The sequence below is a fragment of the Bombus flavifrons genome, chromosome 1, assembly GCF_040668555.2.
Source record: "Bombus flavifrons isolate JBK064 chromosome 1, iyBomFlav1_principal, whole genome shotgun sequence".
NCBI lineage: Eukaryota > Metazoa > Arthropoda > Insecta > Hymenoptera > Apidae > Bombus > Bombus flavifrons.
The window spans coordinates 15,322,140-15,343,492 of NC_138442.1; the positions used below are offsets into that span (position 1 = coordinate 15,322,140).

Here is a 21,353-nt window from a genome sequence, read left to right on the forward strand (position 1 = left end):
TTATAGATATCAGTATGCTTATTTACAGAACCAACTATACTTTATAAAAATTAATTTCTGACGGGTTTTTGCACAATTTGTACCTTTCTATTGGAGATCAATATTTCAACAAAAAGCTACACATTCGCATCCCTTAATAAATAATTTACATTAAAAGTGTAACGTATTTTTATGAACTACTAGTTTAAGTTAAAACTTAGTGCTTTTCTTTCTTTTTTTTCTCCTCAAGATATTCTTATATTTTTTTCAAGTCAACACGGTTCGACGACCATCCATTTTAATTTTCCCATTATTTATGTATATCACCGAAAAAATGAAAAGGAGTCCAATTAAATACATAATGGGGTCCCTTTTCTACAGTTTAATCGAAACTTTAATATCAATTTAATTTTTCAACTGATACCATTACATATCTTTTTAATTAACAACTCGTTACACATTTCAAGATGCAAAAATACATATACACATATACATATATATATATGTGTGTGTGTAAATTACAATTTATGGATATGTTTTTATCTATAGGATATCTGTGGCAACTCGAGTTCAGATACAATTAAAAACAATACAGATAAAGACTTTTAAAATCCATATCAGTAAGATTTTGATCTTTGAATTTTAATTTTGAGTATTTACCTGTCGAAGAACCAACGAATCTCAATTTCTTGTCGAGGCATATTGTATCTTCACGAATTTTACTTTTATCGTTAAATAAATTAAACCTTCACGGTAAACAACGCATTCACCGTAACTAAATTAATTCCAAACCAATGCTTTTATTCTACAGGACGGGAAATAGAACAAAATAGTTTCTATTCACATTGTTACACGTAGCATTCATACATTTAACACTGCTTCGTCCAACATTGTTTGTACCGCATCTGTGAAAATAGTTTATCCAGTATGAGTGTTTCACTGCGCAATGTTAGATAACATTAGAACATTAAATATTAAAATATTAAATATAAGAACATTAGAATATTAAAAACTTTCTAATTCTGGACTAGTGACATAGAGCTGAGCGAAGTCTACAATGTCTTTTACAATGTAAGCGCGAAAAGATAAGCAGTAATTGTTCGTTGCAACAAAAAGTACTATTACTCAAAACTAATGTCTTGTGACAATTACTATCCAATTCCATTTTCTCTACATTTTCTTTTCTTCTCATACCTAAAATATTCAGTTGTACAAATTTCCAACGAGCATGTTGGTGATGTCGAATTATGAATTTCATAATCGGGATCAATATCTATATCGATATTATTATCATCAGTACCCTCTTCATTGAAAAATAGAGCTTCAGATGATAATGACGACGAGACTTGTTCACGATGCGTTATCAAACCAGGAATCGAATAAAACTGTTAAAATTTTCAATTAGCTATGCCTTAATAGTAATTTTTTGACTATTATCTTCTTTTAAAATAGCAGTTATAAAATGAAGTGTATTCGCTGAAACTTTTATTTCACAAATTTTTGCCTAAATAAGAGAATTTTATTTTTGTAGAAGTACAAAAGAGTTTCCGTTAAAGGGTGTTTTGGGAACTGACAATAAGATATTGGAATGCATTGTATTTTGATTTCAAAAAGAAGCCCGAATGCGGGTTCAGTTTTGTTGGCGCTTGAATTCGATACAGAATCTATTAATAAACAAAACAGTACAAAATTATGCATAAACATACACACAATAATTTCTTGTCAAATAACGGTTTAAGGAAAAGACCAAGCTACTACAAATTCACTAAACATGCTGCAAAAAGAGTAACTACTAAAATGGACTTCAAATTTGATAATAACTAATTTATTTAATTGAAAAGATATTTTAACACTGACAAATACGAAAAAGAGTATCTAGAAGTATTTCAGCATGTATATGTAAAAAATTTTTTAAGAAATGGCAGTGGGAAGGGGTAACTCGAAAATCATGAATTTTTCAAAAAATATTTTTGCGTAGTTTAATAGACACAATGAAACGAAGCAACTTTTCTTTAAGCTTTTCTTAGGTACCTTCATCGTTCTTGCATATTTCACAAAAAGAAAAAGATTTTGGATCTTTTCAAGGGATGGTTACACCGAATCATGACATGAAAAAATAGGGTTGTATTGCGGATAAGATAATTCACTTGTACCCAAAGAATTTTCTTAATTTTCGGGTTATATAATTGTCTTTGTTGGTCACGAACAGATCAGATTTTCTAATTTTTAGCAGATTGTTTAGATACATCTTCACTTATTTATAGTTTGCTTGTTGATAAAAGATTTACATTAATAGAATTTTTGTAACGTCGAAAAGAATTATGGGTTACAAAATGTAATACTCTGCAAAGTTGCTTACGTATAATTTCAAAGACTGGTATATCAGTTGCATACTATCAGCATAAAAATCACAGTTCCAAGCAAGTATAATGGAAATAAAACTTGTTCATATTGCCGATACTACTATTTTAGATCGGTACTATTTTAATTTCAATTAAGTACACTAAAACATAACGCTAAACGATATTTCCCACAAAATAGCCAGCATAGACAAGTGGAAAGTGTTCTTTCTGTGTACATATCATATATTTTCATGTTGTTAATAATAGGTGAAAACAATAAAGATAATAAAAATAGTGAAAAATTTTTCACTATATTTCTTTATTTCACAAGTATCCAAAGAGTAATTATAGATAGTAAATAAGATTAAAGATCGATTCCACACCGTGAAGATCCCAATGTAGGCTGAAAATAAAAGTCACACGATGTTTGTTCTGGAAGTTTCACTGATCTGTTAATTTTTCAGTGATAATCAAACACAACAAGCATTAATCTCTGCAAGTGCTGAGACACAGGTGCACGAATGATGAAATCTTATCTTTCATCCAGGTGCCCGATATCTTCTTCCATTTACTTGAATGCGTTTCAGTATATATAAAGGAGTCTAACTGGTAGAAAACACATCAAGTACAACAGTCTTCCCACAGAGTGGTCAAGGTGAGTTTATGGATTGCTCTAAAATAAACTTTTATAATATATCAACCATTTTTGTTACGAAACCTATTAATGATCTACTGCCTAAATGAGTTTCTCATTAAGTTAATTTTATATTTATTGGCATCCGAGCGATTTTAATTTCAAGTACTGCAAATAGACAAATACAATTTCGTCATCTGATAAATTCTACCGAAATTCATCAAAGCTGTGCAAACAGAATAAAATTTTAACACGATCAATACTAATCCGACCTCTTTAAACACGTTAACATTTTGTCCTCATTTTTAGAATTGAAAATACATCCACTTTCAGTGTTTCCGCTTACCACTCAATAAAGCTTATCATTGAACTATCGTCCGTTTTGCAGATGAAGCTCCTACTGGTACTGTTCACAACGCTCGTTGCGTTCGCAACAGCGAATTCTCATTACCAATCACCAAATTCGAGATTCCACTACGTTGCCATGTTACAAGCGAAAAACTTCGCCTCTGATGAACTATCCAGAGACATTCACGACTTCCTGAACCTGGTCGACGAGAACAAAATAATGAACATCGTTATGTCCTACCTGGAAGACGACGAAGTGCAGAGAGCAATCGAATATATGTACAGCGAAGCATTCCACGATTTGGTCCGCAAGGTCGAAGCTATGCCAGAATATCAGAATTTGGTGAAGTACATGGAAGACTCTGGCTTGGACATGAAAAAGGTGATCAGCAAAATCCACAAATTGTTCGGCATGGAAGACTACGTACCACCCATGGAATTCTCATCGATGAATACGTTATCAAACCTTGGTGGATTGAAAGCTCTGTTCAACGCTGTAGAGGCTGCCCTTCCTTTGGACAAATTCACGGCCATGTACAATGAAAAGATGCACACCTCCCCTGCTTTCCAAAACTTCATGCAAAGACTGCACTCCAATGAATTCCAGAGAATCGTCAACACGGTTTACCAATCACCAATCTTCCTGGAAATGAGACAGAAGGTCATCAACGACGGAGTGGACCTTGTCCCTATCAGGGATTTCATCGAAAAGGTACTCGGCATTCAACTACCCAGAGTCAACTCCCGTGCCATGTTACGAGCGGAAATCTTCGCCTCTGACGAACTATCCAGAGACATTCACGACTTCCTGAACCTGGTCGACGAGAACAAAATAATGAACATCGTTATGTCCTACCTGGAAGACGACGAAGTGCAGAGAGCAATCGAATATATGTACAGCGAAGCATTCCACGATTTGGTTCGCAAGGTCGAAGCTATGCCAGAATATCAGAATTTGGTGAAGTACATGGAAGACTCTGGCTTGGACATGAAAAAGGTGATCAGCAAAATCCACAAATTGTTCGGCATGGAAGACTACGTACCACCCATGGAATTCTCATCGATGAATACATTATCAAACCTTGGTGGATTGAAAGCTCTGTTCAACGCTGTAGAGGCTGCCCTCCCTTTGGACAAATTCACGGCCATGTACAATGAAAAGATGCACACCTCTCCTGCTTTCCAGAACTTCATGCAAAGACTGCACTCCAATGAATTCCAAAAAATCGTCAACACGGTTTACCAATCACCAATCTTCCTGGAAATGAGACAGAAGGTCATCAACGACGGAGTGGACCTTGTCCCTATCAGGGATTTCATCGAAAAGGTGCTCGGCATTCAACTTCCCAGAGTCAACTACCGTGCCATGTTACGAGCGGAAATCTTCGCCTCTGACGAACTATCCAGAGACATTCACGACTTCCTGAACCTGGTCGACGAGAACAAAATAATGAACATCGTTATGTCCTACCTGGAAGACGACGAAGTGCAGAGAGCAATTGAATATATGTACAGCGAAGCATTCCACGATTTGGTTCGCAAGGTCGAAGCTATGCCAGAATATCAGAATTTGGTGAGGTACATGGAAGACTCTGGCTTGGACATGAAAAAGGTGATCAGCAAAATCCACAAATTGTTCGGCATGGAAGACTACGTACCACCCATGGAATTCTCATCGATGAATACGTTATCAAACCTTGGTGGATTGAAAGCTCTGTTCAACGCTGTAGAGGCTGCCCTTCCTTTGGACAAATTCACGGCCATGTACAATGAAAAGATGCACACCTCCCCTGCTTTCCAAAACTTCATGCAAAGACTGCACTCCAATGAATTCCAGAGAATCGTCAACACGGTTTACCAATCACCAATCTTCCTGGAAATGAGACAGAAGGTCATCAACGACGGAGTGGACCTTGTCCCTATCAGGGATTTCATCGAAAAGGTGCTCGGCATTCAACTTCCCAGAGTCAACTACCGTGCCATGTTGTGAGCGAAGTTCTTTTACATTTGCATTTGTAACTCGATTTTATGTCTAATTTAGAATTGCAACAAATTGTAATAATTTAGTTTGTATTAAATTTTGCAAGCTTACTTTATCTGAATATTGATTTCCCTTCAAAGAGCTAAGAATTCATCAACTTATCTATACTACGCATGTTGTATGAACTGCATACACTGTACATATAAATTTAGTTTGAACATATTTCAAAGAATTCCCTTAATCTCTGCAAAAGCGAGGGTAGTTCAGACTTTGTGTGTGGTAGAGTACACTGAGTTGCATTATTTTATTTTCTCCCCTTATTCATATTTTATTTTTCCTGTCTTTGTCTCACCTGAATTTTACCAAATATTTTCCATTTACCTTCCTTGAAATCTTTTCTGTCGTGTCTTTACATTCCATTCTTCGAGCTTCGTAGATTCGAGTAACATTTTCCTTATCTTGCACTTTCTCAGTCTTCTAATGGCTTCCTCCTTCTTGCGAACACGCCAATGGCAAGTACAAAGACTTACTAAAGTGTAACAATTTTAAATAGAGAAGCAGCGTGGATTAGCTTGTTTTTTCCCTTCCCGTCCTTCCGCTGATTCTCACAATGAAAATTACTTTCCTTTTAAAAGTTAACGCCATGTGCTCGAACACGGTCCTTTTTTTTTATCAAATAACTGCCGTTGCTACTTGAGGCCATTCGTTGCCCGCGGTGCTTTTTTGCTCCCTTCTTTGATCAGCAAAATTTCCGCGGCATTAATGAACCACTGTCGTTTCTAAATAAATTACATTTAAAAAAAGTTATATTTATAAAATGGGTCACTTACCAGCTTCCATCCGTTTCCGCCGGATCAAATCAAAAATCACTTTGAAATGATTCAGATAAGTAAGCGAGATTTTATTTCGACGTTCTTGTCAACTTTGATCCTTTATATTTTAAATAAACTGAGGTGCGGGACAAGCTAGAGTCTATCGGTGCCAGCAACTGTCATCGTCAGTAGGACTATAGCTATATGTATTGGGTTCATCGCTATCTTTATTCTTTATTGAATTGCGATAAAATCGAAGCAACCGTTTGTTCTCCTATGTTCATCATATCAAATCGCAAAGAGCGTAGGAAACACTCTTTTTCATTTGTTCCATGTCGGTATTTCAGAACCTAAGGCAGAAAGTCCCATTTAATGTCACGTCTACCTTCTTCTTAATGCGTGATATACATGTATATCCAGTTCAATCATTGACTACTATAAAATCACATTCAAACTACCGCCGCGTGTTATGTTTAAATTTCATACGCCGATTTTTGGAGTATACGTAATGTAAAGTAAGTAACCGTTCTTCAAATACAACACTAATTTAAAAACAAGGTATAGGATAACGAGATAAAAATGAAAGGTTTAACTTCGCTACAAAAGGCACCCAATACGGTATATTTAGCAAGTAATAAAATACATCGGTGTTAGACACAGTACAATACTGAAATAATCATGTTATTAATGTAAATATATAATATATACATTTCGTTATAATGATGCGGATACTTAAATCTACAGACTAAAATGATCTACTTAAAAAAATATTAATAAATATCTACGAGCGTGTACAATTAAGTGACTATCGGTATCTTAAGGTACCGTGTTATCCCTTATTATCTCGTCGTTTAATTCGACATCCCAAATTCAAAAGCAATACCAAACAAAGAATCGTGGAGAAAATAGAAAATTATTTACTTTTTGTCTCGCTTAGTGTCACTTTCGAAGAGCGGGATGCTCAGCCGGATGCACCGATTTTATATGGCATGCTCTCGATTTTCTTCCTCGATACATCGAACATTCGATAAATTTCGATTCTCGAAAATGAATCACGGTGTGTATGGTATAATACAACTAAAAGTACGACTCGCAAATAAAAGTAAACGATAAATGGGAGTGCATCAGACTGTGCCGGGATATAAATTTTTCTCATACCGAACTATCGTCTACAACTACGTTTTCTAAATACCTTAATTCTTTTTCGATCGATCCCAAATTACGAACTAAACGAAGTTTTGGTCACTGTCCATAAGGTATCATTCAAAATACCTTGGCAGACCTTGGCATTAACAATGGCTTGATCAACTGACTCGCTTGAAAGCAGCGTAACAATACAGAATTATATAACGGGATAATTGCTGATTGCTACATGCGCCAACGTGATTTTCCTTTCTTCGGTCGCTAGCTCAATGAGCACGTGACTATGTTGGTCGGAACCTGTACAGGTGATTGTGTGCTCTTGATTGAAGTTTTTAGATGGAATATGACGCAAAGCTCTTTATCGCATATACTATTCAATTACAGCACAACGAGATTGTATATTACGGCGATGTACGAATTCCATTTTGTGCTACAAGCATCAGTCAACGAACCATAATCGAACCTGCACAGTTACAAACGTCAAGCTTCTCGAGCAAAAAGAAATTGGCATGAGAAATGCGCGTTATGTATGAAGGGTCTTCAATTAAGTTCAATCTAAGCTTCCCTAAGACGTGTAGACATAGTGAAACGAGAGAGAAACATCGCTCAAACGTAAGTTAGTTCTTTTGCTTTGTAAATTAAAAAAGAAGAGAGAAATATAGAAAAAAAAGAAAGAAAAGAAAAAAGTGAGGGTAAAATTTGGCTTTCGTGTACAGGCCAGAGTTAGATTTACATCTACAGGTGATAAAAGGTTTTACAAATGACTGACATAAAAAGAATATAATATTATATATATTTAATATATAATCTGGAAATAATATTTAGACTATCGGTTATATTACTTGCGGCTATGTCGTATAAACCTTTAATATTACATTATATTACAAAGTGGTATGTATGTGTGCGCATTGTTTTGACATTCCTGAAGGGATGCGTTCATTTATGGTCGGAAGCGCATTCGACAAGGAAACGAACAATGATCTTGGCAACTAATGGAATACCTGAAGAGAAGACGAAACGAGAACTAGTCTTCAGGTGTTTCATTAAAAAAAAAAAGAAAAGAAAAAAGGAAAGGAAAAAATAATCTGCGTATTCTCGAACTGTGACGTTATTTAACGATAACGCCCTCATTTCGTAATAAGCGCGAACACAATGTGGACATGGAATATCGATATTTATTCACTACGCATATAAATAAAGTATAAAAGTACCATAAACGAATGGTCGGTAAATCCAAGATAATATTCTCAGTCGCTGATTGATCAGGAATGCCAATGTTAATGAGAGTTAATGGCAACCGGTGTATGCTGTTTACAACACTGCAGCACATCGTGAAGCATGCAGCCATACACATATAGATTCTGTCGGAACACATCTGTATCTATGATCGTTCTCTTGAGCACGTTGGTGGATTCGAGGAGATAGTATAAGAAAATACACGTCGCCGTTACTTCTGAAAAATCAATGGTTTATAAAATTCAGACGTGACAACTATATATGCGATCGCCTAGATCAATGAAATTCGAAGCGTATCAAAAGATAAATTCACTTGAAAGTTGAGCTCTCTGGGACACAAGGTATATTGTGGGTGTTTAGGGTGTGTCTGTGTATGTGTATGTGTGCCTCTTTGCGAACTCTGTCACATAAAACAGGATTCACATTAAACGTTTTGCAACAGACGCTCGTGACGGAACTCACGTGATAAGCGTAATGCAGCGATCTATTGGACTGTGTTTACGGCGTTGTTACATGCCATCTTATAGCTCGTGGTCATTCATCGAACTACGATTGCCCAAGAAAAATATGCGCTCTAGTACTCTCTATTCAGTTACACGCACGTGGTCGTCGCCACTTTCCAATGAAAAATTTTATGCAATTCGAGTGAGTCACACTGTATTCACTATAAGACAACTTGCAAGTGAATCGACAACACGAATGTATATAATATATACTCTTTTATATCAGAGCCGTGCCGCCCTTTTCAGGGGTGACACTTATAAATTAATGGACATGTCTTGGTCGTAAGGGGTGAGATTCGTATCGGACGAAGAAGCCGAGGTAACTGTTGCTGTCGCGGTTGCGCTGGTCGGTGATTGGAGAGGCGTCGACGTCGTTGGTAGATGGGACGTGGGACTTTCCAGAGTCGAGTTCCAGTGACTTCTCTCAGTTCCATCGCCACCATCATCCGAAACGATTGAAATATCGGCTATTATGCCGCTTTCTGCAATCCACACAATGGTAGTATAGACAGGAATCTTATAGAAACTAATACACCATAATATATATGGAAAGAATGTTATACACGTACCAACACTACATTGACTGTTGAGCGTAGTACTACGATGATGAGGTCGAGGACTTGTATCCAAACCGAGATTCAACGTCGTCGGGGGGCCGCTACTTCCGCCGCTACTCGATGACGAACTTACGGAAATTACACTGTGCGGCCTCCTGCTGCAGCGTCCCGAGTCCTCTGACATTGATACCGCTATCGAGTTTCTAAATCTAGGTGCTGCTTAATAGCAAGCAATTAAATTAATAGCTATACAGATCTTCCTTCGTAGGTGATTTAAGATTATTTAAAGTCATGAAAGATCATTCCATTCAAAATAATCGATCGTATACTTACTTTTCGAGAGTTGAGCTACACTGATAGAACGATCATTGATCTGATCCGCGCTAGGCCTAATGTCCAAACAAGGTTTATTTCCGATGCCCATGCTCGACATCTCTGCCAGGCGCACTTCTGTCGTCACAAAAGGCGTTCTCGTTAAGTCGGCCAGCAAACACGGTTGCAGGAAGCTATATTTCAAAACGTAGCGTACCTCTGTTTCGCAGCGCCTGTTTCCATAAAAGGTTGCTCAGTTCCTCCGTCCAGGCTTTCTTAATGTCCTCGCTTGCACACTGCAACGTGTACGTGTCGCCTGGTTTCCTCTTGCGGAACCAAATCTCGAACTTCGTAGGTGAGTCCGCGATCACGGCGGTCAACCCGATGTCCGTCGTTTTGATGCTGTGCTTATAGATGTAAATATCGAGGTTCTGAAAAAGCAAGCAACCCATCATTTGTATATCGCATAACGAGCAGATCGGTAAACTACATGAAGTAAATTAAACAGCTGTCTCACCTTTCTGTCGGGGAATCTTCTCGCTTTGCTGAAGAGAATAAGGTCTTCGAACAGGAAAACTTGTCGCAAGCATTTCTTGCCTTTACCCTGCCACACTAAGAACTCGTTTTGACGAAGTAGTCTGCCCTGCTCCTTCACGTTCACCTACAATTTACGTAAATTTTACCGTCTATAGAATCCTGTTACTACGACAAAGAACGACTCTCCATTGCCATTGTTGACACGATTGTCTCTTCTACTATTTATTACATTATTATTTAGTTACAATATCGCTTCTCTAGAATATTGTATATTAAATACGTGGACATACATCGCAATCTCGAAGGGAATCCATCGCCAGCAGGTCGTTTCCGTGACGTAGTTGGAATCGTACCATCTGTTCAGCCGCCCTCAAGTCTGCCTCCCCTTCGACCATTGGCTTCATACCGTCGTCCTTCTCATCCTTCTCGTCTTTACCGGACATTTGTTCCGAGAGATCGGTGCCCGCTTTGACCAGCTGCTGTAGCAGTAGCGCGTACTTTCCCATTCGTTGAACCGGCTTCAGTAGGTAACTAGCAAGGTCCATCTTGTCACCGAGCTCGAGTTGCTTCTGCTTGAAGAACACGGTGCCGTACTCGGCCATCAGGGAATCGGAATTTGGTTTGTTCTTGTTGTACAGTGCATAAAGGTAGAATTTTTTCTCCTGCAATGTGAATGTAAAGCAAAAGCGATAATCAGTAAAGTAAAACATTCAATACAAAGAAGATAAATTTAAGAGAAGATCTAGGAAAGAATTTGAAAGAAATAAAAAGACTCACGTGTCTGAGGAAGCATTGCCCCACGTTCATTGGCGACTGTTCGCACTGTTCCAGTTCCCGTAGGAAATGCTGACTATGAAACTCGTATATCTTCTCGACGTTACCGAAGATCACGTTGCGTTGTCCCCTGAGCGCCTGAGGAATGTCCTCCCTCACCAGCTCCGGAATATAATTCTTTTAAAAACAATGATAAACGTTAATCACGATATCAGCAAAATACGATGCGACGCGTATATTAAGCCATACGAAGCAAAACAGTTACCTCTATTATATACTCGAGAGACTTTACATAGTCCCGCTCGGTCTGTATCATTTCCCTCATTATGAGCAGTATTGTCCTGCAAGGTGAAATTCCTCGTTAACCACGTTGCCGCGCATGTAACAATTCCGCATAATCGCACGATAGAATTATTATAGATAAGTATTGTTAGCAAGGCTGAGCCGAGGAACACGGAAAAAGAATTGAAAACGTAACGAGAAATCCGCTATCTCTCACGCGGGGTTTGAACACATTGAGGAACTTTTATATTCCTAGTGAAAAACTTTTAACGAGAATGTTAATCAGGTTAGCGATAATAACAATGCCATTTGCACAGCACTTGTACATACATTGAGACTAATAGAATAGTAAAAAGAATATTACTTTGAAATAAAACAGAATTTTTATTACGTACTTTTTGGCCTTCATTCCAGGAGCAATGCTGGCAGCTCTGTGGAGGTGTGAGTTCACCGGTGGCTTGACCAGCCTTCGTGGAGCAGGGCTTCGGGGTGGCGTTCGCGGAGGAGAGCAATCGAGCAGCTGTTCGGCGCTCTCTCGAAGCTCCGCGATGTTGTCCAGTACCGGTCGACCGCCGCTTCCTGCCGATCCTACGCTCTCCATGGGACAAGCGTACGATGCGCTGCTGTCGCTGTCATCCCACGAAGTTCCTGGAACAGTCGTAGCACATTACAGTGGAGACACTTCCGAGGAACGATCGGGGTAAGTGAATGAATCTTGGAATATTTTCAGTTTGTACTCTTTTTGCTTTATCTCGGTATAGTTTTCATATCGTGTTTCGAACGTTAAACGCGGACAAGGTTATACAACTTATAAATGGACGTACACACGCACTTAATTTTTATCAATTTTAAGTCTAAAACACAATTATACCGTGAATGATGGATCGTTCTATATTATCTAAATAAAAATATCCTTTTGTGTTTAACAAGAATAATATTTTATGTGTTCTAACGCATATAATACCAAACATTGTGAGCATAAAGTAAATAGACAGTAAAGAGCAAGAGGTCTACGTACTTTTCGTCAAACTGTCCTCCCAGGAGGTAGCAGACTCCGAGGCGGCGAAGGATCTCCTCCTGGCCGGACTGCCAGGTGCGGAAGTCGTCCTCGCCATTTCCAGCGCTTCCGCGCACTTGTTCCTGGCGATGCGGCATTGTTCCAAGAGGATCTCGTTACCGAGCTTCTCGGCGAGCGCCATCATTTCCGTGAAATGCTCGGGAGGCAGGGGTGGTCTGGCCATCAGAAACTGCTGGGCCCCCCGTTCGCCAGCGAGACGAGCCTCCTGGGCCCACTCGTACGCCCGATCCTGAAGCAGGCAACATCTCGATGTGTCTTCGAGGTATTCGCGCCTGTCCTCAAGACGGGAACCGAATCCTCGAAGGTGATGCTTCAAGGATCTCGCGAGTTCGCGAAGTCCACTCGCACTCGCCGCCTCGGCAAGGTCGCTTCCTTTGTCAAGATGTCTCTGTAACAGAAAATGTTAATTCGGTGATACTTCATCGTTATTCTAATCGTCAGTTATGATCGAGATATTAATTCATTAAATACACCATTGTTTACTGCAAAAGAATTTATGAGTGTCAAAATTATACGTGGATTATACTAAATAATTCAGTTACTCCATTCACAGTATATATATATACACATTGAATCAACATATGACTATGAGAAGATTCATTACTATAAAACAAAGAGATAAAGCAAACGACCATGTGATTCCACGCTATTTCTAGATTTATTGTTTCTCCTCGAATGCGATTCCCCTAGAACTGTGTTTGTTCAGATTTGCCATGAATACGATATTGTGTGTAAACACACGAAACTATTTCATCGGTCTGACCGTAACAAAAGAGAACAATAAAGACCCTGCTTCTTCGGTGGAAACGATATCCTGTTCTGAGCGAATCGAACTGGAACTCCCGCAGTGCAGTAGGGAACCGTGCCTAATGGCGGGACCATAAATCGACATATGGGGAAAGGAACGCAGCGATGAGCAAGGGAGCTCGTGCTCTTCGCTACAGGACATTGTCTATTTGTGCATGGAGCGAATGGGAGACTGTTTACACAAAACCTACTCCATTTATAATCTATAGCCTACAGAGTGTCCACCTATGATGAACTATTCTTTCACAAGGAATATAAATTATATTCCAAGCAAATATTTATATGGATAACATTAATTTAGAACTTGAGAAACTTACAGAAAAATTTACAGGTTCTCACGTTTCAGAAATTTACAATGACTTTTATTGTTCGAATGATGAAACGTTTTACATGATATCTATCATACTTTGATTTTTACGTAGTATAATGATATCCAACGAGACTCGACAAAAAACTCCATTTCAGCAATCGATTTTCAATACGTCGCGCTGGAATAACTACCATTATCCCTTACGCGAGTGAAGCGTGAAATCCCGTTGGACATGGATTGGTAACATCCTGGAACAAGAACAATTTCGGTAGAGTGGCCATGTCGAAAATGCATCACGTTTCACAGTACACGGGTTGAATCATATGTCCAAACTATGAACAAGATAGATGCCTCGTGCAACCGTTCGGTTCGCGATCTTGACGATCCAATATTCTTCTTCGAACGAATACAATCCATAAATTTCCTGATTTCCTAAACGAACGAATACTTTGTACTTGTTCGTGAGCATTGCAATTTGGATTAACGATCGAACTTCAATCATGAGTTTGCAGGGTTGATTAAGGTAATTTTTGAAAGTTTCCAAAAGTTGGGTAGATCGCCGGAGATATAAAATATTTAGAAAATTGAATTAAAGCGACGAATTGTTCCATTTCCGTTGGCAGAAGTACACTTGGATCAAAGTTTCTACGTTTCGCGCTTCACGGTCGACTGAAAGCATCACTGGTACAGGATCCCGAAGCTAGGGGAAAAAATACCTCGTCTCTGCTTTCTGTATCTACCCTCTCCTCTTGGACACGTGGCAGAATCCCTTCTTAAGCCGTCGGAAATGGTTCTCTCTGCTCTTGGAACGGAGGATCGCGACACGTGCAACGGTGCACGTTAACGAAGCATATCGAGAATATCGTTGAAATTCGTCCGTAGCTAACGAGCATCGTTAACAAACGCCGCTCTAAAATTACTCATTTCAACCGTATCGATATCGCTGGTATGTTATTGAACATTCGATACAACAGAAGTACGTACAATTCGTTACGTATTCGCAAAAGTATTCAGTGATCGCATATCAGATTAGTGGTAAAATGTTAAAAGATTTTGCGAAAATCTGCAAAAATTACAAATACGTGGCGAAATATTACGTTCACGGAATAATCAAAATTATGAGTCAATTACGTAAGTTTCCGTAAGTGGATATTATGTATTTCGATCTGATGTAACGATTAAAAGTCTCATAATATAATACTTCAATACCGAGTTTTATTCGAATTCTTCGCTGTTAGAAAAGAAGTGTCATTAGTCTGTTAGCAGAATTTAGGTGATTATTATTTTATTTCATTTGATGGTTATTATTTATATAGGATAGTATGTTTCATCGAAGCATAATACTTAAGTTCAGTTATACCTGTTCGATGGTATGGTGGCACTACAGAAAGTTTCCGATACAAACTGCGATATCGTAATCAGTACGGCGTCGACCTTTCGCACGACACGTCGATCGTTTGTAAATTCCTGCTTTCTACTCGGAAAATGTATTCGCTGATTTTCTCAGGTACTGTGTCTCTTTCTATCATTTCTTTTATTTATTCATCTTTGTATATTTTTGTATATTTACATTTGTCATATATACGTAAATATCCGCAGTGTAATTACAATATATGAAATGATTCATATACAATTATTAGAATAATTTATCTGTAACAACGAATAAATTATAAAACAGTTTATCTTACACAAATTGCAACTTCGATATCTGGACACAAGGCAACCATTAATCAAAATTAATGCGCCAATACCACTGTACTAACTATTACGGAACCAGAACGCTTGACGAAGTTTCAATTAGGATATTGAACTTCTCGTATACCGCTCGACCGATTATGAATGGCTGGCACGGTGCGTAAAATATTACCAAGGGAGACTGACAACGTTTCACCGTCGCGTTTAATCAACAAAATCATCCGAATGCGGGGCGTGTTCCCTCGTGGGCCAGTCTACGATCTTGCCAAACGAAAATCTCGAAATTCAGGTTGATTACTGATTTGGATTCGGGTAGAAATTTGCCCGCATCTTTACGAAACCGAGTGGCCCGCATTTAACAATATGAAAGCGCACGAAATACATGCGCGATCAAGAATACTATCGTGTCCCCGATAGAGAAATCATTCTGCGTTAGTCTGGCGCAAGGAACGCCGCGAAAGTATGCGCGTACATACTTTATTTCGCTACATTTCCATATTTATAAGCGTCTGCACGGTTCGTTCGCGAATATTAACATTTAATTAATTTACTGAAGACACGATAACCTGCTGCTTGAATTCTCTCGATCACCGTAACGAAGAAGAGTTTTCGCAACGGGCAACAGAACGAATCTATTAACACGATTTTTGAAATTTTATTCATTTTATTCAACATTTAAAAGAAATTTTTCCTAATATGGCAGTTGTTATTAAACGACGGGACTTTCGTGCGGTTTTCATGCAACTATAAACAGCACAGTTTTAATTAAAGATTTCCACAGACTACGATTCGAAAATACGGCTACATCGATAATGTCATTTTATTACTTCCATTCACGATCTCATTATATTGATTCTACCGATATAAAAACAGGGGTAGATTGTAACTAGAAAAGATCGTATAGTATATCTTAAGACACAAAGTTTAATCAAGAGATCCATTAGTTACCACCATCCCTATAATTACGCTCGAAGAAAGAAATCATCGTAGACGTAACACGGGTGCATAAGATTTCGCAATTGATACGCATTACCTTTCTCATTTCCCGGTTATGTCTACTGTTCCTCCCACCGTAACGGGCATAATCGAATATTATCATTAACCGCGGTTCTTGCTCACCATGTATACCTCACAATTCTCTCCATTAAACAAACATACTGGTTACATAAATAAACAGCAATAGTCGATCATCTACACGCGTATTTGGAACGCCTCGATGTACGCTGCCCGCAATTACGATCCATCGATCGTCATCGGTGGATCGTGACGCGACAAATATCTACGGTTGCTGTTGCGTAACGAGGCTCGATCGGTGGACGCAACAGGAAAATCTCGGTGAACACCGAGCAGGTCGCGGCTGGTTATTATGGCGGAATGTAGAAAGGCGCCTCTCGTCGTGCATAATTGCCGAAGCGTGAAAGCAGATTAGCTAAAAACGTGACCAGCCGCGTGCACAGAGACCGCGGATTGGAACAGTGAACCGTGTGCGCCCATTAATTGGTACGTATCGACGATTAACACGATAAATCGTCAATTAACGCGGTCTACGCTCGCGGTTTACACGACGATCCTTCATGAGAGTATAAAGACGATGTCTGTGTAACAGGATTACACTTTCTAATGAGATTGCTGAGTATTTCTGTGAATTCGAATGTTAGTTTCGTGATGTGTAATGAGATTCGATTGGAAACGCATGGCTTTATAACGGCATCTACGTGAAATGTTCTGGTGTCTGACGTTTTACACAAGAAGAATACACCTTTTGTTTTCAATCGAGAAATTGCAAGTTATGATCGCCTATCTCGAGATCTAATATCGTTGTGTAATTATTGTATATCGTTTGAAGATAGGTCTTTAGATATTTGCTTTTGATTCTTCTTTATTTGTAATAGGATAAATCTTGAACTTTCAAACAATTTGAGTGGTTAATTCCTATTATTTAAGTCGAATACTTACTGGCACGTAGACAAGCATCATATTGAAATACGAAGTGTACATTTATGTAGAATCTATACAATCTATCTTACCACATAGCTAATAAATGATATGTAACGATCCGATAGAACGTTAAGTGCAATAACCGAAACACCTAGTGGTTTCCGTAATTTCAGTATTACCGCATCGATGCATACATTTATAAAAACAATACGATTGAGAAAACACTGATTAAAAAGTAGGTTATTTACATAACGTGGCGTAAGAGAAGGCTTTTACGGGTCGGATTTTTATAATCGAAACCATTTGCCTACGAACCGTATCCTAACATACTTAATCAAAACTTTCAATATTAGTCTCAATTAATAACGAAATATATTTCTACTAAGAAAAGTTACATTCCATGAGAGTTATGCATCGAGGAGTACACAAATCTCTTGTCGACTTTCGAGCGCTATCAAACCCTTCTAATCGTCGCGTCCTCGACATGGCCCGTTTATCATCGACGCGTGTCGGCGCGCTTCCGCGTCTATGGACTTTCTTGTACAGCCGGGCGAAGTTGTTCTACCGGTAGTCGCGTAGCTTTTCAGAATCTCGACGAACGAACCGGACATGTTGACCGCGTCGCGTCGAGAAGATGTGCGTCGTCTCAGGTCCGGTTGCGAACGGTTTTCCTAGCCGAACCGGCCCGTTGAATTACGAAAAACGAGCTTCCATGGCACACGATATACCAAAGGCGCTACTGCAACCGAGGTTGTTGACCATCGTGGAATTTCATGCAAGAAAGTGCCACTTACCGGTCCCGCGAAAGCCGCCTGCGATCGGAATTTCGAGTCGACAATGCAGCGGGGCGGGAACTCAGTCTGCCTGTATGCTTGGTTCGTTGACACTTCTCTTAGGTGTGACTGATTGTCAGGAGAATTAATTCAGAAGGTACATTATTTTGTGTGTTTGCTTCTTGGAGTGCGACTGGTATTTTTAAGCGTTGTGTCAAATGTGAGCTCTTCACCCTCTCGTCTTTTACGAAACAGATCGTGTTAGACTTATGACTGCCGGCCATAAATGTTAGGACACTTATTTGTTACAGTTATTGGAAAATAGTATTAATTTTTATCCTATTTAGTCTTTTACGAAATATGTAATATGAATGAGTAGATCTATAGTAAAGTGACTAGAAAATAAAAGCAGAGAAAAGCATTTAATTTGTACAACATATCAGCAGATGTGCTAATCCGTAATTTAAAAATGGAGTCAATCAATTTGGCTACGGAGAGACTCATATACCTCACCAGTGGTTATAGGATTGATAATAAATATAGGCGTATCGTGACAGATTAATTATTCATCATATTTGAACGCGGTTTACTCATATTCTACGTGGTTTACCCTTTCCATTTACGAGCGATTCAACATAAATGTTCACGACTGTAAAGCGCGAAAACGAAGGTATGTCTTTCGGGGTGTGATTGGTATTCTTCGATCAATGGGTCAAATGTGAGCTTTTCAAATTTTTCTCCATCCTTGGAGATAATTGTATATGATTACGTCTTGGCAGCGATTGTGGAATAGTCGATAAATAGACGCGTATCGTGAAAACTCAATTATTCAGCACATTCGCCCAGGCATCCCAGGAGGTTTACCCTTTCGTTTTACGAGTGATTCGCCGTGAATGTTTATGAGTGCGAACAAGCGTGAAAGCGTAGATTTCTGGTCAAGGTATCCACCAAGTCTAGGAACTCACTATTTGCACCTGCAGCGAGAAAGTACTAGCGGAATTTTCTTCAGAACTTGCTCGGTTACGTTCGAATCGATCGGAAGTGAAACGTCTAGCGTGGCCAAACAGCAATTTATTCGTTGCTTCAATGACAGACATTTCCTTCTGGCATTGAAACGATCTTCTGACACCAATCATCGAATTTTTTACGACTCCTAGTGCACTTGACTCGATGAAATTCTGCATTTTTCTTTTTATTACTCTCCTTAAAGACCTATCAAAGTATAGATGTACGATAGAAATTTCTAGAGATCAGACAATATAATAATACCGACTATCAAAGTGATGATTAAATCGTTGCGAACCTCTTATATCTTTCTCAAATACTGATAGATCAGCTACGAGTAGATAAACTCGCTATCAATATATCTATACAACTTGTATCGCAATAAAGAAACAACGATCTCTGAAGTCACTTATAATTCCAAAGACGTCAAAGATTCCCTAATTCACCTCGAAATAGACAACACTCGGTAGTCCATCATTGGACTTCCCTGCAAATGGAAAAACGAAAGCGATCGCGACATTCGCCATGGTGTATTGTTTCTATCGTCTCCGCGGACAGCTGGAAGTTTCTCAGCTCGTGGCTGACAGAGCCTAACGACGCAGTCTTCCCGGTAACAAATCACCTGCCGCGATAACTTTCTCCTATCGCGATTCTATGACACGTTCCCGAAACGTGGAGCTGAAAATTCCACATGATGCCACTGTGCACACGCCAAGTACCGTCATTGCTCTAAGATTTACGAACGTGCAAGATGAAACGATCCACCACATATGCCATATTACTGTACTGTCGTATTTCAAATCATGTAAATACTCATTTATGTAACTACTTGTTTGAGTGATCGCTGTCAAGTTTAATTAGGAAGTTCTAAATTTCTCAATTCTAGTTTTATGTACTTATCAATTTTTAAACCACGTTGAGAAGCTGTCATCAATTACTGCTTTTTTTTTTTTTTTTTTTTTTTTTTGCTTGTACGTAAACTGCAAATGGTTATACAAATTTTCGGCTTTTGTGCATTTTCGTAACATCAATAGGGAAACAAAATTCTGGTTATGAATGAAATGATAGAAACAAGGTGTCTTTATTCTCCTTCTTTTTGTTATTAATTTTGAATGTACTATGTAGTATATTGAATTATATTGAATGTTACTAATTGTAAGTGCTAAGATAGACTAATAATTATCCGGTTCCTAAAAATTCCTCGCATTCCATAAACAAGTTAATAATCAACTAAATTTCAGAAAGTGTCAGCATAGAATAAGTAAAAGTGACATGTAGAGAGTCACTTAATGATTGTGAAATTTCATGGCCTCCGGATATGAAGTCTTCTCGAGGTCGTAGGTCGAAGAAATTCCATCGATCCGGGGAATTTTTATGAGGCCGGTCGCGTTAGGGACGACGGTGATCGGCATCGTTGAAAGTAGTCGTTCCACCAGTTGGTTAGATCGAAGGATCCGAGGAAGGAATCGCGAAATCGTGCTGACGAGTTTTTGCAACTTGCGGCGCGTACGCGTGGAAAATTGCCGCGTTATTTGCCGACTGAATTATGTAGCTTTAGCGCGGACGGAAATTGTCGAAAGTGAGAGTACGTATTCCGCGTGCGTCGTTCATTTACTATGATTCGTTGATCGTTTCTTTGCCCTTGGGATATATGGAATCACAAAGAAGAATTCCGTGAGGATCGCCGAAGCGACTTCATTAAGATTCACATCGAACATAAATTTCCGCGTCGAGGCTGTGAAAGTGATGTGAAATTTCTACCGGTCGAGGTCAATGATGTTCCTTTCCACGAGTTATAGGTTTCTTAAGCCGGCTCCACGGATAAGAAGTTTGTCGGATGGAACAAGAAGTTTCGTCGCTCGTTATCTCATTACTTTCTTGCCAATATCGAAGAAACATCGGAGGCTGTTGTTCGTTATACTTAAATTTCTTTATTCGATTTCTTCGGATTACTCTATTCTCTTGAAACTCTGATTTTAAAGACAAAAACTTCGAGAACTTGTTATCGCGTTATTTTCTTCCCAATGATAAAGAAAAATCTGAAAATGTTTTCCTTTGTAATTCGACATCTTTTTCTCTCTGAAGGATTTTCCTATTTTTTAGTTGAAGTTTTAAACATTAAGATTTTGTTTGGTCAAGAACTAGCATGTGCAAAGGGATCAAGGCGAATAAAATCTGAATCAAATGGCTCATCGGTGGGCTATGTACTAGCAATTCGTCTCATCGAGTCATTTATTAGAACACAGGCGCGGCATCGCTGCGCGAACTTATATCGTTGAGAAGATTCTACGATCTGAATGACACTCA

The 21,353-nt window shown here is 38.8% G+C and overlaps 2 protein-coding genes across 5 annotated transcripts in view; one reads left to right on the forward strand and one right to left on the reverse strand.

Annotated features, from left to right (window-relative positions):
• The first annotated feature begins 2,900 nt into the window (after window positions 1–2,900).
• On the forward strand, window positions 2,901–5,394 carry LOC138178438 (uncharacterized). Its single transcript, XM_069110302.1, has 2 exons — window positions 2,901–2,976; window positions 3,344–5,394. Exon 2 carries the CDS (start codon window positions 3,344–3,346, stop codon window positions 5,291–5,293), a length of 1,950 nt encoding a protein of 649 aa, XP_068966403.1. The 5' UTR covers window positions 2,901–2,976; the 3' UTR covers window positions 5,294–5,394.
• Window positions 5,395–6,689: 1,295 nt separating this feature from the next.
• LOC138178349 (uncharacterized) overlaps window positions 6,690–21,353 on the reverse strand; it is a 303,819-nt gene continuing 289,155 nt past the window's right edge. For 2 of the 4 annotated variants that reach the window (XM_069110102.1, XM_069110132.1), the window contains exons 14-23: window positions 12,459–12,906; window positions 11,836–12,088; window positions 11,424–11,499; window positions 11,162–11,335; window positions 10,675–11,046; window positions 10,365–10,508; window positions 10,065–10,278; window positions 9,869–9,985; window positions 9,548–9,754; window positions 8,014–9,460 (exon numbers count right to left, since the gene is read on the reverse strand). In XM_069110102.1, coding sequence (XP_068966203.1) covers window positions 9,234–9,460; window positions 9,548–9,754; window positions 9,869–9,985; window positions 10,065–10,278; window positions 10,365–10,508; window positions 10,675–11,046; window positions 11,162–11,335; window positions 11,424–11,499; window positions 11,836–12,088; window positions 12,459–12,906 — 2,232 coding nt within the window. In that variant the 3' untranslated portion in view covers window positions 8,014–9,233. Of the gene's footprint in view, window positions 9,461–9,547; window positions 9,755–9,868; window positions 9,986–10,064; window positions 10,279–10,364; window positions 10,509–10,674; window positions 11,047–11,161; window positions 11,336–11,423; window positions 11,500–11,835; window positions 12,089–12,458; window positions 12,907–21,353 lie in introns of all 4 variants that reach the window. The other 2 variants (XM_069110111.1, XM_069110121.1) reach the window with 2 other exon arrangements.